This window comes from Phoenix dactylifera, chromosome 13 (genome assembly GCF_009389715.1).
Source record: "Phoenix dactylifera cultivar Barhee BC4 chromosome 13, palm_55x_up_171113_PBpolish2nd_filt_p, whole genome shotgun sequence".
Classification (NCBI taxonomy): Eukaryota; Viridiplantae; Streptophyta; class Magnoliopsida; order Arecales; family Arecaceae; genus Phoenix; species Phoenix dactylifera.
In genome coordinates, this window is record NC_052404.1 from 7,492,671 (window position 1) to 7,512,825 (window position 20,155).

The 20,155-nt window shown below is 45.0% G+C and overlaps 1 protein-coding gene and 1 non-coding gene across 2 annotated transcripts; one reads left to right on the top strand and one right to left on the bottom strand.

Annotated features, from left to right (window-relative positions):
• Nucleotides 1–279: 279 nt before the first annotated feature.
• Nucleotides 280–8,050, bottom strand: LOC103709666 (AP2-like ethylene-responsive transcription factor AIL5). The gene is made up of 8 exons (XM_008795126.4): nucleotides 7,358–8,050; nucleotides 7,139–7,221; nucleotides 2,337–2,345; nucleotides 2,163–2,251; nucleotides 1,738–1,811; nucleotides 1,597–1,647; nucleotides 1,384–1,460; nucleotides 280–1,140 (listed from the first exon to the last, which is right to left on the bottom strand). The coding sequence occupies exons 1-8, from the start codon at nucleotides 7,843–7,845 to the stop codon at nucleotides 728–730; spliced, it is 1,284 nt and encodes a 427-aa protein (XP_008793348.3). The 5' UTR covers nucleotides 7,846–8,050; the 3' UTR covers nucleotides 280–727.
• Nucleotides 8,051–17,956: 9,906 nt separating this feature from the next.
• On the top strand, nucleotides 17,957–18,028 carry TRNAG-UCC. The gene has a single exon. It is a non-coding gene; the product is annotated as a tRNA-Gly (tRNA).
• Nucleotides 18,029–20,155: the final 2,127 nt, after the last annotated feature.

Here is a 20,155-nt window from a genome sequence, read left to right on the forward strand (position 1 = left end):
ATCATCACCGTGAAGCACAAACATATAATGGTACCGGTCTACGAAGTCTCCCCTACTTTTGCGTAGACATGGCCTGCAAAAATACAAACTTAATTGAAATAGCTACAGATTGAGCTCAGTTTGATGTAATAAGTCCAGCTCGAGCTTGTTATGAGCCACTAAACTTGACTCACAAAAAACAAAAAATATTCGAAATCGGCTTGACTCAACTTGAACAACAACCCAAGCCATACTGGAGCCCAAGTTCGAATCGAATTTGCCAAGGTATTGTCTCGGAAATACGCGGCAACCACATCAGCACAACTTATAATTCTGCAGAACTGATAATATCAATAACAGGACCATCCGTTCACCAAAAATAAGAGGATGAGGATCTCCACATTCCTGGTCCAATTCCCCATCAATTCCAGGGTTTCTTGACTGCATTGTAGCTGAAAATAATACTTAACCCAAAGAGAGTGGACCCCCGTAAAAGTGAAATGAACAAACTGCCTGGCCATGTAGCAAAGCATCAAACCATTTGTGATTTTTGAACTCAATCTGAAGAGACTTTCAGAGAGAGTTTTCCATTAGAATGTTGCCGGTGTTTATACAGAAAGTAACATCTACTGAAGAGAGACCTGTGACCTATGGAAGTTGGCATTAGTTTCATACAAAAAACTTCGCATCTGAGCTACTGTGGAGCCAGCATTCAAAAGATCAGATTACTGGGAAGGTGCAAGGTGTGTCAGCTGGAGAATACCACTCCCATTGGTTGGTTGTCAACTTGGCTGCTATTTTGATCATTAGCAGTCAGCCAGTACAGACTCTGGCTGCATACATCTGGCTCACTTGGCACCAAACCGGAGTGAGCCAGGGGTCCGGATGGTCCAGAACTAGTATGAAGCTGCAAGATGCCGTGAAGGAAAGCAGAGGGCATGGGGGTTGGTTGCTGCGAGATGGATGAGCTGCTGAGAGTGAGATGGTTGTTGCTGGCTTGGAGAGATTGCTTGATCCGTCTTGCAGTTGCTCCGATGGGCAGATCGGTATTTGCAATAGCTTCCACATCATATCGACTAAGTTCAAAGTTGGTGACTGCACTGGCACCTCTGAACTTGATTGCAGCAACATCATAGGCCTCAGCAGCTTCTTCTTCCGTGGCTGAGGAGGACATGCATGATGAGTTTAAGGGTAACTCGAGAAAAGAAAAGCCATTCTTACCATAACTCACAACAGAATATAAGCTACAATGCTATTTTTCTGTACAGACAATGGCATTCCAACCGCCCTTCAATCCATCATCATCAGAGAGAAAGAGAGAGAGAGATGAAACAGGTATAAATGATGATATTTCAGTTATACTCTGTCAATATAGGAGAAAATTGAACATGAAATCAGACTTACAAAATGTTCCTAGGTAAAGATCCTTGTTGCCTGCAACACGACCTATCCTTGCTTGCCACCGCCCGTGTTGATGATGCCTAACCAATCAGAGAAAGCCACTATCACTACACACATCGTAAGATAAAATCATGGGGACATGCACGACGGCGAGCAGTTTGTAGGTATGATACTGATTCCCTGACAAGTACCATATTTTTACATTCTGAGTTTTACCTTGTCACTCCTCTGTAGATAGAAGCCCCCCTCGAAAAACCGCTGCTCTTTCTGGAGATTCCAATACAAAATAAATACATAAGAATCTATATTATTCATCCTCTCACTAGTAGTACGCTGTGGATAAGTAAATATCACTACCTTCTCAGCGATGCAATAAACTCTTGCTTGGACATGCTCTTCATCTCCTCAATTTCCCTGCTATAAATTTTTACCTAGAAAAGGAATATCACACCAAGTTCTTAGTCATAAAAAACAGACAAATTCAGAAGATGAGCATTTTCTGTAAAATTCTTGCATAATGAAAAACCTAAACAAACAGGAAATCTAACCACTTCATCAAGGCCTTAGATATAGATCTAACAGAAAGAGGGATCCAACTAATCCATTAACATCGATCCAATGGATAGGCTTGCTAAAACCAAAGAACAAATTTAGCATTAAAAGAATAAAACCTAGCTCACACTGAGGTTAATTGCTGAAACCAGGGCAAGAGCTACTTTCCACCTTTGACAAAGTTTTTGGCTAACCAATGAGATAAGAATTTATTGATAGTTAGACAATACCGGAAAGTTTGTAGTGGCAATAGGACCCCAATATTTCAAAGCTGCAAGATCATAGGCCCTTGCTGCTTTTTCTTCATTGTCATATCCACCTACATCATGTCAGTACAGTCAACCCACATATAAACTCAAATTAGAGGTTGCTGCAATTGGAATTGAAAAATATATGTTACTTACCCAAGTACACTGAGGAATATGCACAATCGTACAAACATGGAATGCATGTCCATGCAAAAGAGAACATAAAATCCATATCAGCCACATAGTTATTAACAATAAAGTTATGAGGTCCAATTTAAATGGGCAAGAACCAGATAGTTGAGAAAAAAATTAAGCAAAAGGGCACAATAAGAGAAGTAAAACAATAGTGGAGATCTGTGGATTCTGCTCAGATAAGCACAGTTGACATTTTCTTGTCATTGCTTTTGTTAAACACTTAGTAGTATAGAGGAATAAGATATGAAGGGATTTTACATTTAGTTGTATGCTTTCAAATGAATACAATAGTTGCAGTTTGAATGAATAATGTAAAAGGAGGCCCCTACGAGCCCTTTATTTTACTCTGAGACCCAAAAATATAGGGCTATATATATGTATATATAATACTTTGCCTAACAACTGTGAAGAAAATGATAAATGATTAGGAATTGCAACTTGGGCCAGTTGGGTCAGGTTGAGGGGTAACCTACCCAACCCAACCTCTATTATCTCCCAACCAAACCCCAACTTAAACAAATTATTTCGATTGGTTTGATTTAGTGTCGAGTTAGGCTAGGTTGGATAGGATTAATCAAGTTACGTCAGGTTGTATAAGTAACTTAAGATTGGAGAAAGATTTTAGACATTTTTGTTACGTTGGTATATATTTGGACCCGATTTGGGGTCCGCTTACCTAATTATATTACTTAAAAGGGCTAAGAATATGACTATATTACATGAAACATAGGTAAAAATTTAATTTATTTGTTAGGTTGGGCAAGGATGGGTTGGTTCTGGTTGAATTCGATGGGTTCAGGTTGGGCTTAAGCTCTCCAATAACCTAACCCAACATCGGTCAGAATTGGATTCTTTGGGTCAGAGTCCGAACCCGAGTCAAGAAGTGAGTTGGGCTAGCTGGGTTCAGGTCGAGACCAATCCAAGTTGTTACCCTAGTTGTAGAGCTTCATAATTCATCTGCCTCTACGATGTGTATTAGTGTCCTTGCAGTAAGCACACCCATAAGGTAGGTTGAAAACTGATACGAGGTAACCCTAGAACAATTCAATGACTCATTCTATATAATTTTTTTTTTTAACGAGTCAAGTATGCAAATGACAATCAAGCAAGCAGAATTGTCGAAATTGATGCTTGAGACTCCACAGATATGGTTATAGGGCATCCTAGAAACAAAGCTGCCTCTGTAAGAGAAGTAAGTCGAGGGTGAAAAAAGGCAAAGTATGTAATAGAATGAAAAAATTAACCATGTTCTATATGAATTAACAAATTATTTATTAGAATATCCATCAGGAAACTACAGGGATCCATCAAACTACTTGAATCTCATTTCCTACAATCCTCCGAATCAATAAGATCAAGCAAAACCTTAACAAGGTTGCTGGCCTCCCACAGATGCTATCTAACCAACCAATGCAATAGATATAGCAGTTATTCTGACAAGAGATAGGAGAGAGGTGATACCAATTAATTGAAGGAGCTCCTATAAGAAAATCTGTGTATGCTTGGAGGCAACACAACAAAATGATAAATTTATGTAATCTTATCACAATCTAATGAGGTGACATACAAGAAAAAAACCATGGTGACGGGGCTTCAGTCAAAGATACAGGTGGGGGAATGGAGACTCGGCATTGAACACTAAAAGGGCGACAGTGTACTTCGAGCCGCAGCACCACATAGAAATGACTCGATCCTTCCCCTATGTGTCGTCAAATCACTCGCCCCTAGTCCAGAGTCCAGACAAAGAAAGCTTTATGATGAGAACTTTGACGGAGGCTTTATCAAAAGATCGGTCCATACCTACGCTAAGAAGCCCCACACAGAAAACAGCCTTCTTCTCAAGCCATTTTAGTGGCCATAACTCACTGCACTACAGACTTGATGCTCTACATCTACATGGTTATAAACTCCACGTAGAAAACTAAATTAACAAAGCACAATAACTCCATGAATGAATGAAGTCTTTCTCACAGAAAAATAAAGAGCCGGGACTAACTTCACATCAACCGTACTAGTCCACAAGTAGACCTATATGAACCACTCTAGCTGGAGCCTGTAGAGCTTGCAGCAAAGGACAAAAAGAGACTGCTAGAAAGTAGGCTACTGTTTATGGTATTTCTACGAGGATTAAGGTTTTGCATGTTATTGAAATTAAGAGAGGAAAAACATCAAATAAAGAGGCCCCAGAAAAACAAAACTTTATTTGTTTATTTAAGCCTTGGGTGGGGAGGACTGAGACGCTGGCACTGGTCAGTGGTCACATCTAAAGCCTTTCTAAAAGCTTTATTTTTTTATTTAAGCCTGTTCAGGTGGGTGGGGAGGACTGAGACGATGGCACTGGTCACATCTTAAGCCTTCCTTACCCTTTTCTTTCCCCAGTTTTCGACTTCTATCCCATAGCGGCGGCATCTCACAGAAAGCGAAAGCGCTCTTCTCCCGTACGCAAATATACCACCAACGTACCGTCCCGTCTGACCGCAATCCTTCTCTGTCCCGAGAGAGAGAGAGAGACTCTTGGGCCATTAATGAATGAAATTTGCAACGACTCAAAATAGATCGATTGTATAATCTAAAACAAATACTAAATAAAAAATAAAAGAATATTAAAAAAATATTAAATAATTATTAAAAAGTATTTTTTTTTTTTTTTGGCTGAAAGCCATACTGGCTCTTTGCCCACTCTTAAAAAAACAAATGTCTCTCCTTTCCCTCTCCACACACCGTCCCAAAGGAGACACCAAATCTCTCCCTCTTTCCCTTTTTCTCACGCAGTACCTAAAAAAAAAAAAAAACCAACACCAACGGTCCTTGAATATTTGATTCATATCCAAATTTAAAAAAGTAAAACTCACAAAAAATAATAAAACCATAGATTGATAATAAATTTCAATACCCTACCCCATAAAATTTATACCCACAATATTGAAGTTGTTGATATCATAAAATATTACAGCCAATATCATTGCCAATATTATCCATATACAATAACTTATTAAATCAATAACTTAAAAAATAATTTTTTTATTGGCTTGAGCAATAATTTTTTACTAGCTCATTTTTTTTATGCATATATAAAAATTAATAATACCGTCCAGTACTTCTCCTCAACATTGACTCCATAGTTAATGTGTCGAATTCTGTAAAACATAAACATCAAGTTGCCAGTTGCAATCAATGTGAGCACGACCATCACCTCTATTTAAGAAGCAGCTTGAAGTATTTGTATATCACTTGGTCCTACATACGAAATTAAATATTCATATATAGAATCTTCTAACAACTTAAACTTTGGAATAGCTTCACAATTAATTGATATACTAAATATTTTATCGAATATTAAAGCATAACATAAATCACCTCCATTAAGTATATTTTTTTCTTGCTTGATCTCTAAAATCACCTCAAAATTGATCAGATTTTCAATTTCGTGGCTGACTAAATCTCCATAAGAAATATCCATATCTTAGATAGCTCCGACACTCTTCTATATTATTTGACTCCTTAGTATGGATCTATACGGACGGATCAAGTGAACCATCCTTCGACTCTTCCTAAGCAACTTCAATCATGATTTTTTTTTGAACTTGATACAGCATCCATATGATCAAGCTTCTCATATTCCATATATTCTTCTGGATCTAACTGACCCTCACGTTGATCAATTTTGCTATACTCTGTGTCTTCAAAATTTGAACCAGCACATAACTGATCAAGCTCCCTTGATTCACATCTTTATCTTTAAACCAATTCTGTTCTTCCAAATTTTTAAAAAAATTTGGAACCAAAATTCATTCTTCAAACAACTTTTCTTTAAGATGTCCCACCTTACTAGAACTTAAATGGACAGCCTTAAGAATATCCCATACATTTTTTGGCTTTTGTATATTCTGAATATGAAGATAATTTTCTCTATCAACTAAAACTTAAATAATCTGTACCACCAAATTTTACTTTTTTTCTCGCAACCTCGTCATTAAGAGTATCTATTGGCATCGTCTGACTCATCCAAAAATATCTCATAAATCTTGTCCTATTAAATGACTACCCTTCCAAATTAGATAACAAATGTTCAACCTATAGATTGTTCAACTTGCAGAAAAAAAATGATAGTAGCAAAAATAGCCATATTGATATTAGTGAGGTCACCCATTGAGAGAGAAAATAGTAACATCAGCCATAATAATTCATCTTTTGAATCATTAAAATAAGAGTACATATACTTGCACTATTGCACAACGAATTACCAGAAGCTCTTCAACTATGCTGAGCTCGGAACACACGAATCACTAACAACCAAGTTGTCGCTCTAAAAACTGCGCTCCGAATAAATCTGATCAAAATCACAAATTGCTCAACTATTCTCCAACATCGCTCTGATATTATATAAAATGGGCCGCTACACGAAGTAAATCGATCGTTCCAGCTCAAAATCTAAAATAGATACTAAAAAAAATGCAAAAAAAAATAAAAAATATTTTATTAAAAAATTAAGCTAACTTTTTTTTGGCCATGCTACATTGAAGAAGACACCAACTGTCCCTTTAAACATCAAATAGATGAAATATTTGATTTCTATCTAAATCAAAAACCACACCAACTAAAAAATAAGACTTAATAACTACTAAAGATAAAAATAACTATTCTCAAAAAAAATCCCAATAACTATTAGGATTAGGATTTGCTAATGAAATACAGCATTGGAAGACAGACATAATTATTAATTAATTAAGTGAACAAGGAAAATCAGGTTCGCACGTGTGTACCTTGCCTGCCCTTCCGCTTCTGCCCCTCGCGCCGGCACGTGTTGTCCCATAAGTGGGCCTCATACCGGCCCGTCCATCGGTGCCTGCCAAAACCGCCACACGTGTGCCGACGCACGTCACTCTCTCTGACGCTTTTCCCAAACCGACGCTCGTATTCGTAATTAATGGATGTTTTTTTTACATCACAAGAAAAAAATTATCGCTTAATTAATCACATACCTGGTCACCCCTCGGTACACCGATGTCCTCTGACACGATCCGACCGCCGCCGTCCTCTCCGACGCGGCTCCAGCGGAGCTTCCCGGCGCTGGAAACGCAGGCGGAAGCGGCCACCGCTTGGCCAAGACCATCCCGGCTTCAGGCGGGAAGCCACCAAGCTGACCCCCCGGCGCCGACGCCGAGTCGTCCACCTCCGAGCTAACGGAGTTGCCGAGGGGGAGGGGGAAGGCGCCCAGATAGCGGGGGTTCGGCGGGATCGGGTTCTGAAGATGATCATGTACCGTGCCGAGAGACGATGAATCCTGGCCGTCAGTCAGGGTGTCGGAGCACGGATCCATCGGCGATGATCGCTGCCCGCCGAGCATGTCCTCGAGCTTCGGCGCCTGAAGCAAGGACTGGAACGGACCGATCTGATCGTAGCCACAGGGACGCAGGAACATTTCCATCGGAGGGTAGGAGAACGAGATCCAGTTGTTTGCGGGCGTCATACTCTCTCTAACGCTAAGCCCTTAAAAGAAAGGAACAGATGAAGAGCCCAGCGTTCAAGGAGCGGTGAAAGCGTTTGACTGAATACCTCTCGAGCTGTAAAGAACCCCTCAAGCCATGGCGGATACAACAAAGACTACGTTTCCTCGTTCTCCCCGCTCAGCTCCACCAGCTGTAACGTATGTACGGGAGGATGGCGGTAGCGCCCCCGGGGGGAGGGGCCGGGGGGGGGGGGGGGGGGGGGGGACTGGAGAGAGAGAGAGAGAGAGAGAGAGAGAGAGAGAGAGAGAAGAAAGGAAAGAGAGGAGAGACAAAAGGAGGCCTTTTTCCTCACATCATCGCAGGCTTTTTAATTTCGTCTCCACCATACTCTCCCGCTGCAGTCAAGAGCTCTGACCAGCTTTGCGGATATTCGGGCGGCGAACGAAAGAGAGAGGAAGCCAAAGACTAGATAGAAAGGGAGGATGGTTAAGAGGGAGAAGAGTGGAGGGTTTTATACTCTGGTCGGAGGAAAGACGCGGGAGGCATGTCTGGGAACGGTCAGCTTGACGGAAATGGGCTCGGCTTCGGGACTGGAACAGCCAAGGGTGAACAGATTCCTCTTCCTTCGCGCGAATCCACCGTTGGATCATCCGCTGGTCGCTTTGAGATCCGCACAGGAGGATGATCCAACGGTGGTTGGCGCGAAGGAAGGGGAATCCTTCTTTCGCGCAAAAGCGGATCCGGCTCGCGGCGCTGACGCATTAATATCAGCGGGTGGAAATGCAAGTGGCAGTAATGATAAAAATGATGCCACACGAGTCTTTTTCCCTTGTCGACTTGCTACCGACCTTAAGGCCCCAATTCTACTTTAATTAATCGGCCGTTCAAATTCCTGCGCCGGTTAGTTACGCCCCACGGTCGAAACCTTGTCGGCTCCTTCTGGAGCCATCGCCATCCACGTGCGATCTCGTGATTCGTAACTAAGAACGAACGAGCGCACGGATTTGAAAGTCTAGCGTGTAACACACATAAGTAGCGGAAAACCGAAAACCGTGGCCGCTGTTTCAAGGTTAATTTCGTCTTTTAGAAATTTATATCACGTCGAACAGAGATACGGAGCAACTAGAGCTGTGTAAAGTTGGAATTAGGGGCTCAGCCGCGAAGGAATTCGTGTTATTGTTTTGTTTTGGTTGGTTTGGTTCTGTCTTTGGTGTGGCATAGGAGACAGCGGAACCAGAGAACAGTGGGATTCTAGACCGGTGCCTGGAAAAACGGAACCGAGAAGTCCCGGCTTTTCCGCGGCGAGCACTAGTGACGGAAAGGAGTATTTGGCCCCGCGTTACAGTCGAAATTACAACCATGCCCCCGAAAGTTCCGTTACGACAGCGTTCCCGTTACCTCACGTCCCAACGCGTTCCGTAGACCTCAGATGCAGCCATCGCGCGTTGGAGAGGTGAAAAAGTGATGGTCCAAGAAAGAATCCTCCATAGCTAAAGTCGGGCAAGAACTCTAAAAAATAGCAAAAATTTAAGATAGTAAGAGTATCACATCATAAGAGAGCATACATGCAGGCTCCACGCATGTTGATTATTTAGAGCGAGGGACAATATCGATTACCAAAAGAGACAGATATATGCCTTGGAAAACACCGCATGTCCGTTATTGTATAGGACAAATTGTAACCATCATGCAACATCCCTCTTAGATGACGTTTGGTGACCCAAATAGAATCACTGATGTATTTTAGATCACCGATAATCCTCATCCTAGAATAATCTGTTCTCCACTAATTTAAGATTACTACTTTTGATATATTATGTTCCAATGATTAAATATTGTTAAGTATCCACAACTAACTTGTTTGGTATTTCATGAGAATTTAAGATTACTTACTATATAATACCCAAACTACTCTTAATATATTCCACAAAAATATATTTATTAATCATATAAAATATATTATAAAAAATTATTAATATATTTATCGATATACTATTTACTAATATATTCCATAAAAAATGTATTTATTAGCCTAATAAATTATTAATTCTATAAATATATATTAATTATTATTATAGAATTAATATTTTTTTATACTTATATATATTATTTGTAATACTAATAATTATTTTGATTAGAAAAATAAGGCAAATAAAAGTAGTATATTAAATATTTTATTTATATAAATATAAGATATAATAGTATATTTATACCCTAATTTAAAACTATAGTGGAATAATAATACGACAAAAATATGATTAATAATGTATTGATATAATATATTAATGATATATTAATATATAATTTTTTCCTGCTGAATTGAGGAATATTTTTGTCGTCAACTTTCAACCTAAGATCATCCTCTTGAGATGATCTTGAATTTCTGACCTCAATGACGGATATCTATCCCATCACTGAGTTGGGTGGTGATTCGAGGAGTGGGAGTAATTTGGGATCACAGCCATATAAAATCACCGTGATACAATCAAACATAGTGATCTTATTATCTCCACTCATATCATTCTTGATCTTGGGATGATCATCCTATATGAAATGCCCTCTTAAGTGTGTAAGATCATAACCGTCTTTTTAACGAGCTTTAATAATCTTAAATATACTTTCATTCAGGAATATATAGCTCATTGCTACTAGTCGTCTACTCAGATTGCCAACTCGATCGATTGCTCGGGTTGACAGAATGGTACGGGTCCACGAATCGTTACTACAATAACCTTGCCGCAGCACAGGTTAGTGAATGCATTGCCAAGCATAACTTATGCCCAATGCCCGTGCGTCATGCATGTCATGCGTCAAGACGGAGTTCAAATGATGAAAATATTTGATATGTTACAATTCTATGTTGACCAGGATCAGCTCATCCTCCCATTTAATCACGTCCAAAATTGTATGCGAGGGAACAATCATATTGGCTGGTGGTTAACCCTTTGTGCATGGCCAAAGATTGGCGAATAGGACTGACCGTGGAATCCGATGAAATCAAGATGATTTATCTCAACCTAAACTTAAGCTACAATTTACACCAAAATTTGATGCATCTGCTTGGTGATTCAGATTTGTCTAGATCATCTAATTAAATTTAATGGACAAGAGCCAAATCTTTTAGCTAGTTTACTCCTTTTAAATAACTATATTAGGGAATATTTTAGTTTAATCAAACTTATTTCTATGAGACATGTACCCAATCAAATATAGTTTAAGCTCTATTAAGGACTCATGCTTGATAATGGAGATCGGTTTGTGTATATAATTTAGTTGATTAGCCATACAAGTCACTATCAATAGGGATCACCAAAATTGGGTGGGTAATATTCCTTTGAGTTCAAGGAATTTAGCTATACATAATTATGATGACTACTTATTTAAGGAATGAATATTTTCTTTTTTTCTTAACCAAAATTTTTTTAAAAAAATCATGCACAATTTGGGTTGGCAACTTTAACTCCCTGTTGATTCAACTTTGATGAGCCGGCTCGCATCTATGTCACTTATGAATTTTATTGGAGAAATATCCTCCTTGACAAGAAAGGAGCAAATTTTAACAAGTATCATAAAACATATTTAAATAGTGATTTTTTTAATAAAATCATCATTCTCTAGATGCTATTTTATTTTATTCTTAGTATTGGTTAATCCATCTTTTTTTTATATTTTTTTCTCACAAATTCGAGTCCATCTCATGAGTTTTTTTTTTTTTTTTTTTTTTTTTTTTTTTTTTTTGCTAGTGCGGGTCGATCATACTCAGCGAGAGCGGATAGACCCAATAAAGTCGAAAAATAAAATACCTCGGAGTGCCAAGGGCAACTCCCCATCACCAAGCCATAAGGTGTCTCCGGAGTGACGAGCTACAAACGCAGCTACCCAATCCGCAGCACCGTTACCTTCACGGTAAATATGCGTGGCCTGAAAGGCCCATCCATCCCTCGCCATGGCCCAGATATCCCGGAGCAGGGGATGGTCACACCCGCCACCCCTCGGACCCCCCAGGATCCAACTAATAACGGTGGCTGAGTCGCCCTCCAGGATGATAGACCTAGCCCGTAGGACGCATCGGGCATAGCGAACGCCCGCCCAGGCTGCACTCAGCTCCGCACATGGAACCGACGTATCAAATAACTGACTGCCACCAGCAGCCACGACCCTGGCAGACGGATCCCGAATAACAAAACCCGCGCCTCCCCTCAAACCACCATCCAGAACAGACCCATCAAAGTTGACCTTAAGGAAACTCGGGGGTGGGGGTTCCCAGGTGAAAAACACCGTACGGGATACTGCCGAGGCAGAGTGGGAACCCCAGATGTCCCGAGCTATCAAGGTCCCTCCAACAGGACTAGTAGAACACAGCTCAGCCGCCCGAGCGCAAGCACTCTCGACCACGAATCGCAGTGACATGCGTCGTTCACCAAACAGGCGAGCGTTCCTGGCCAGCCAAATCTGGTAGGCAAGACAGCTCGCTCGAATAGCCGCCTGACGAAGCACTGGGGACCCCGATGCCTGACGCATGGCCTGTAGGAACACATCCCTGCATCGCCATACCCCATGTGGGACCCCTGCCAGACGCCAAGTAGCCCTAGCCCATGTGCACCGAAATAGGGCGTGGTCCACCGTCTCGGTCGCACCACAAGCCCCACACACCAGTGGGATCCTCACACCCCGACCGCCGAGAACAGCACTCGTAGGAAGATGGTCCCAGGCCACCTTCCAGAGGAACAACGCTACCCTCGGATGGAGCCCCAATCGCCAAATCCAGGCACAATCCGGCCCTGGCTCACTACCTCGCCTAAGGAGACGGGAAAGGTCACCCATCCTAACCCGGGACCTGGTCGAGGAGCTCCACACACGAACATCAGGTCCGCCACTCTGTGGTAGAGGGAGTGAGCGAACCCGCTCCGCCAAGTACTGCCCGAAGAACCTGAACAACCGAGTCTCATCCCAGCCAGCCACCCCGGGAGTCATGAGATCACAGACTCGAAAACCCTCCCTAGCCTCAACACTAACCGTAGTCGGCCAAAGCCGCAAAGGAAGACCGTCGACCCATGGGTCCCTGGCAACATCGATACTACACCCGTCGCCGATCAACCATCGGGTGTGACTAGACACTAGCGGCAAATACCCCGCAATCTCGCACCATAGAAAAGAGCAGCTCCGCCCTCCTCGGGCCCAGCCCTCTGGGCCAGGCCGTCCATAGCGGCTAGTGATGATCCGACTCCAGAACCCCCGCGGCTCCAGAATGACTCGGGCGGCATGCCGGGCAAGGAGCAGCTCTCGTCTCTCGAGGAGAGATACCACCCCTAAACCACCCTCGCTGAGGGGAAGGCATATGCTTTCCCACGCCACCAGGTGCACCCCCCGTCCTCCTCCATGTGAGCCCCATAGGAAACCCCGAAAAAGTTGCTCAATCTTCAGTAGAACAGACTTTGGCACCACCGTATTTGCCATAAGATAGACGGGCATAGAGCTCAAAACTGATCGAATCAGCGTGACTCTGCCCATCATCGACAGGGATGCTGCCCGCCACCCCTCTAGTCTACCCAGAACCCGCTGCACCAGTCCAGTACACTCGGACACACGCAATCTCCTGCCCGAGATCGGAACGCCCAGATAGGTCCAGGTACCATCCTGCTCGGGCATCTCCAGAATCCTCCGGATCCCCCGTCGGACCGCAAGTGTCGTACCAGGGCTAAAGGAAATGGAGGATTTCTGGACATTCACTCTCTGACCAGATACAAAGCAATAAGCAGCCAAAACCCTCCTGATGGTCTGAGCATCCACAACGCGGGCCCTAGTCATGAGGAGGCAGTCATCAGCAAAAAGTAAATGTGATATCGGCTGGGCCCCAGGAGCTGGGACGTAGGCCCCAAGCTCACCGGCAGCACATACATCCCGCAGCGAGCGAGATAAGACATCAGAACAAATAATAAACAAGTATGGAGATAACGGGCATCCCTGCCGAAGCCCCATAGTAGATCTGAAGAAAGGAGATGGGGAACCGTTGACTAAGATAGAAAACCTCGGTCCCCGAACACACCCCATAACCCACCTAATCCATGTCTCATGGAACCCCAAACTCTCCAAGGCTAACCTAAGAAAGCTCCACCTGATTCTATCGTAAGCACGTTCCATATCCAGTTTAACAGCCATCAGGCAATGTCGCTTCGGGGCCCGTCAAAGATCCCACATCATCTCTTGGGCCACCATGACATTGTCTGAAATATTCCTACTACCCACAAAAGCACCCTGCTCGGGACAGATAATGTCAGCAAGGAAGGGCTTCATACGAACCATGAGTATTCTGGCGACAACTTTATATAAAGTTGTACACAGACTAATCGGCCTAAAATGGCTCGGCTCGACTGCATTCTGACGCTTAGGTATAAGAGTGACGAAAGTGGCCTTCCAATCGTCAGGCATCCCAGCCCGCCTAAAGAAACACAAGACCGCTTCCACCACTGCACTCCGAACGATACCCCAATATCTACGGAAAAAGAAAGGTGGAAAGCCATCTGGGCCCGGAGCTCTATCCTCCCCTAGAGCCCAAATGGCCTCACGCACCTCTCCCTCCGTAACTGGTCGAACCAACATAGCGTTCTCGGTCATACCAATTTGGGACTCAACCCTCGGGAGCTGGCCCGCAACATAAGACCCACTGTCCTCCGTCCAACGAGATCGAAAGAAATCGAGCAGAATACGGCTGATATCTGAATCGCCCTCCACCCGATGGCCCTGGTCATCCTGCAAGGACCGGATCATATTCCGCTGCCTTCTGATGACCGTTGAGCGGTGAAAGAAACTAGTATTCCGATCACCCTCTCTGACCCACTGGATTCTGGATTTCTGTCTCCAGAAGATTTCATGTTGATGCAGGATCGAGTGATGAGAGGCGAGCAGTCCCCGGAGGCTAACCATATCGGCCTCAGGGAGCACACCCACCTGATCTTCTCTTCTTTGAAGGTCGGCAATCGCGGCCTCCACACCTTCCAATTTCCTAAAGATATCACCCACAACCTCACGATTCCACCGCCGCAGCCGTCGCTTAGTCAGTTCCAATTTACGTGAGACCCTCTGCATGGCGTCGCCGCGAACCGGCAGACCCCAAGCTCCTCGGACAATGTCCCAGGATTGAGGGATAGACAGCCAAACCTTCTCGAAGCGGAAGGGGCACTGGTGACTAGAGCCCGCTGCCGTCGAAACCAGCAACGGGCAGTGGTCCGAAGCAATACGGGGTAAATGGCTAACCCTGTAGGAAGGAAATCTAGTGAGCCAGTCAGCAGAAGCAACCGCCCTATCAATCCGCTCCCACACTCTAGCACAACCAGACTGGTTATTACACCACGTGAATTGCGAGCCGGAAAAACCTAGATCAACTAGGCCATTTCTCGAGATGAAGTCGCGAAACTCCCTCCTGTCCACGGAATCAGTAAACGCCCTCCCTCCACGTTTCTCACTCCTCTCCAAGATACAATTGAAATCACCCACAATCACCGTCGGAAATCCCTGAGCGATCAAGTGGGTAAGCTCATCCCACAGCACCCTCCTGGTCCGATGGTCAGTACTAGCATACACACCGCTCAATATCCATGGAGCACCATTAGGTTCCGAAATAATCATCAGGACCTGTTGGGCACAGTTATGGAAAACATCGACTGTGGCCACACCCCGCTTCCACAAAGCCACAATGCCCCCGGACGACCCCTGGGATTCAACCACGTATGACTCCCACTCAACCTCAAACCGCCGTAATACACGATCCAGATCTCTACCAGACAGTCGTGTCTCATAGAGAAGGCAGATCTCTGGACTATGGATCTGAACCAACCTCCTGAAAGATGACATAAAAGCTGGCTTAGCCGCCCCTCTACAATTCCACGCAAGAATCCTCATGGGGAAAAGTCCGAGAGGTCGGCCGCAAGCACATCCACCATCTGGGCCGTAGGGTCCATCGCTGCCTCGTGATGAGGAACATCCCGCATACCCTCATCCACACTTGGCCCGGACACAACACGCAACACTGCCGCCCGAACCCGCTGAACGACTGTCGAGTGGTCCGTAGACCTGCTCACCGCCTCCTCGGAGACACTCGAGTCGCCTAGCCCAGGCTCTACAGGTGCAGGCGCATCCCGCATCGGGCAATCTACACAGGTGCTGGTCATGGTCGGGGTGCCCAAATCGGGCCCGCTCGAGACACCATCCCCTAGTCCCACATCCGCCGCTAGGGAACCTCGAATAGGAGGGATCTCGGACGATGAGGCTACCCCCAAAGCCTGGGCACTGAACTGGAACCCAGGCTCACCCGCCAGCTCGGCCCGTGGATCGGGCCCAATAGCGGGCCCATCTGTGGACCCCATAGGGCCCACATGGGCTGGGAACAGTGGAAGGCCCCCACCCACAGGGGCCTTCCCAAAATCCTCCGCACGGGCCCCAGCCAAGCAGGGCCACGCCAAACCCATCGCGCGACGAGCCTGGGAGCCCATCGCGCGGAAACGACCATGCCTCCCGCGGGACCCACGTGCCCCGCGACCTCCCCCGTGGCCCGCATCAAGCAGCGACCCAGAAAATCTGGACCGTTTCTTGGAACCAAGGATCAACCCAGTTTCCGAGTCAACTCGTCCCACGAGTGAGTCGCCGGACATGTCGACTCGGGAGTCCTCTTCCTGCCTACCGGGAGCCGGGACCCCCTCCGTCGGCGGGGAATGGCGTCGGGCCACTTTACTTGGCTTTTGCCAATCCTCAAGATCCGGCGGGGACACCGGAAGCCTGGGCGAGGCAACCGGCGAGGGCGGCCGAGATGGGGGCGCTCCGACTGAAGGCTCAGTCGTCTTCCCCGGCTGCGGCTGCGGCGGATCTTTCTCCCGCGTCTGCCTCGCACGGGTCGCCACCAACCACGGACCGTAGATCGGCCCGGGGATCTCCTCCCCCGAAGGGCATCCATCCGCCGGTGCCGGAGCCCCAAATCGGCACCCTGACTCAAGGTGTCCGATCCGCCCGCACCGCACGCAAAGGTCCGGTAGACTCTCAAAGACGAAAGGCTGCCAGAGGGCCTTCGTCTTCCCGAGTATCCGGATGCCAGGGAGGAGGGGCTCAGAAGCGTCAATCGACACCTTGACCCGCGCAAACCCCATAGATCGGCGCTCCTCTGTAACTCGGTCCACCGCCAGTGGTCGCCCTGCCTTGGCCGCGATCTCCAGAAGAGTCGACGCCGACCAATACTCCGGAGGGAGCCCAGGCAGCCGAAGCCAGACCGCCACCCTCTGCACCGGATTTTCCCTAGGTAGAAAATCCGGCGTCCACGGCTCCATGGCTAAGAGCTGCCCCGCCACCACCCAGGGCCCTTCCGATAGGGCGCGATCCCGAACCTCCACCGATCGGAAACGCAGGGCAAAGTGGTCGTCGGCTAAAGACACCGCCACCACCTCTCCTGGTTTCCTCAGTCGGGCGGCCACATCCTTGGCCACCCACTCGACCGGCACCCGCCGACCGAGGCTCCGGCCAACGAGCGCTAACCCTTCCCATTCCCGGCGAGCAGCCTCAATGGGCTCCACCGGGAGCTCAAACACCGACGAGAAGTGGTGGCTCAGGCGAGCCACCTCCGTCTCTGTCAACCGATGAGTGACCCATGGAGCCGGCCGCGGCCGGCCAGCGGGTCTCTCCCCTTTCTTTACCAGGTTCATACCTTTGCCTTGCGCTACAACCTCCGCCCACGTCCTTGTCGTCGCCGCCGCAGCCGTCTCTGTCGGGTCTTTGCCTTCCGCGGACGACGGCCCCGATGACTGCTCCCCTGCCGGACCCGTCGACCCCTCCATCGGCTCCTTCCCCTTCCTCCTGGCCATGGGAGACCTGCAACACAGTAAGCAAACCGAAAAACGACAGACCCTCCTCACCGCCCAGGCACGGCCAGCAGCAGCTCACCGACCGCCGGCGAAGAGAGCCGTTGGGTTCTCGCTCCTCAGCGCTTTCTCTCTCCTCAGAGCTTCTCACTCTAAAGAGCCGTTAAGTCAATAAACTCCAGGGGAGGTGCTACGTTTTCTCTTCATGAGTTTTGAATCTTTGCTCGTCTCCAAAGAAATGTTCGTAAAACATATATAAAACAATTACTAGATAACTATTTCTATCTCCGCGTTTGTAGTCCAACGGTTAGGATAATTGCCTTCCAAGCAATAGACCCGGGTTCGACTCCCGGCAGACGCATTTTTTAATATTTTATTTAATTGTTCGTTTTCCTTCATGTTTTTTTTCTCTTAAAAAATATTTGATTCTCATTGAACGAAAAAAAAAAAAAGGATTCCTACTGAAACAGATTTCTTCAAATACATGGATCTCACGTCCAGTTGGCAGTCCGTTAACTCAAGTTTGGGTTTGACGACAGATCTTAGTTTCTAAGCCCAACCTGGCTCTCTGGGTGTGGGCCAAGGAAGCGGGCTTCTATGCTTTCATTAAAACTAAATGCTAGCTTTCCTTCCTTTTTCATTCCAAGTACCGTCAGTACGAGTTTAAGCTTGTATTTGTGGTCTTGCATTGCATGGCAATGCATGAGAAGTGTCAAATAAACTGATTAATTTCCCTTGTTAACAGCCGAATTCAAGGTCTCTTTGCAGAAGGCTGAGTCTCTAATCCCTCTCAGATGCCTTATCCATTGATTGGTTTCCTTCTACATGCATCTACCTTACTCCTCTTTTTTCTTTCCTGGTGAGTACATCTAGTTTACTTTAGGCTCATCTAGTTTCTACATGCATCTACATGCATATGAGGGTGGCCTCGTATGTGGCTGACCACTCTAAGAAAGCACTCTGGGTTAGTAAGAAGGAGTTGTCTGGAGCACTCTGAGACTTGCTATTTTTTGACTTTTTTGAATATATTTATACTAGAAGTATATGAATCATCCGTTGTAGCAAAAAAAAAAAAAAAAAAAAAGAGTCCTCGACCTTCTTTACCAGAAGCTTGCCCATTTTCTGATATCTAATATATCTTGGAAGATTAATTAGCAATTTGATAGCAACTCATGTCTTCCAAGCAAATGCAACATAACCTAGTGACCTTAATTAACTCCTTCCATAGACCAAATATAAAAATTGGGTAGCTAGAAAATTCCGCACGGTAAGATGGAACTTAATAAGCCTATAATTCTACGTCACGACCCTTATAAATCACCATGGCAGCGCTATAAAAGACTGCATAATGTATCTGAAGATATAACCTCATGGGCGATCGCTACTCGATAACATGTTTTCCATGCAATTGGATGTTTTCATTTGAATTCTGACTTGGAAATAAAAAAAGACAAGAAAAAGTAAGCTTACCAAGCAATCACTCTTGGCCATATCCCCATTGATTGGCACAGATTTTTCAGGGCTCTTCAATAAGGGAAACTTGGGTCACCTTCATAAGGCACAGAGGAGCAGCATGCATAGACTTAGTCCTAGGGAGATTATCGAATGGATGATTGATGCCGCGTTCCATCAAATACGTTATGGGCATCGGTATGGACTGCAAAATTGCTACTTTGACTCAACATGTGGGAATTAACTTGGCTTGGTTTTCGAGGACCAATTCTCTCAGCCATGGCTGATGGTGATAGATCATGGAAATGTTACTTGGAGTCCACCTCAAATTAGTTGTGTCCACACCAAATTTTTTTGCGAATATGAGAGACTTGATGACCAAGAGTACCTGAGTAGCGAGTAATTGGCTTGGACTAGTAAATTAGTAATAATAAGACTTGGCGAGCGATTAACTTCATGGGCATTAAGATATGCACACATAAGTGGCAAGGATGAGAGTATTCTTTGGATCGAGTCGTCGAGAAGGCTTGATGGTAAAGGACCTCACCTAAAAAGACTAGCTAAAAAGATGTTATTTTGATTGTTGATGTAGGACTAAATACATATCTTCATAGATCCTCACATACTTCTCTTATTTAAACCTTAGCATCCTCGCCATGCTACAATCCAAATTTATTTAAATCCAATCACAAGTACAATAAGTCTAAACACAAACATTACGACCAGTCCGAAGTTAACCTAAATAGGTTTGTGTTGCAGTAGCTCCTAATCCACATAAACCATAGAATACTATTTTAACAACTCAAGATCTATCTAATGCATATAAGTACTCACCCGTTCACTTGCATTATTATATCTTTATTTTTTTTAATTAAATTAGTGTGTGCATGGTATTTTTATTGGATTTTTGTATCAATCCGCTTTCGCATGCTCCTATCAACTCCAATATTTTCTAATGTTCAAAAGAAACCTGGGGAGTTATCCAAGCATTTAGCGAGGCAAATCTTCCATGCAGTAAGGCATTCGCTACAACTGG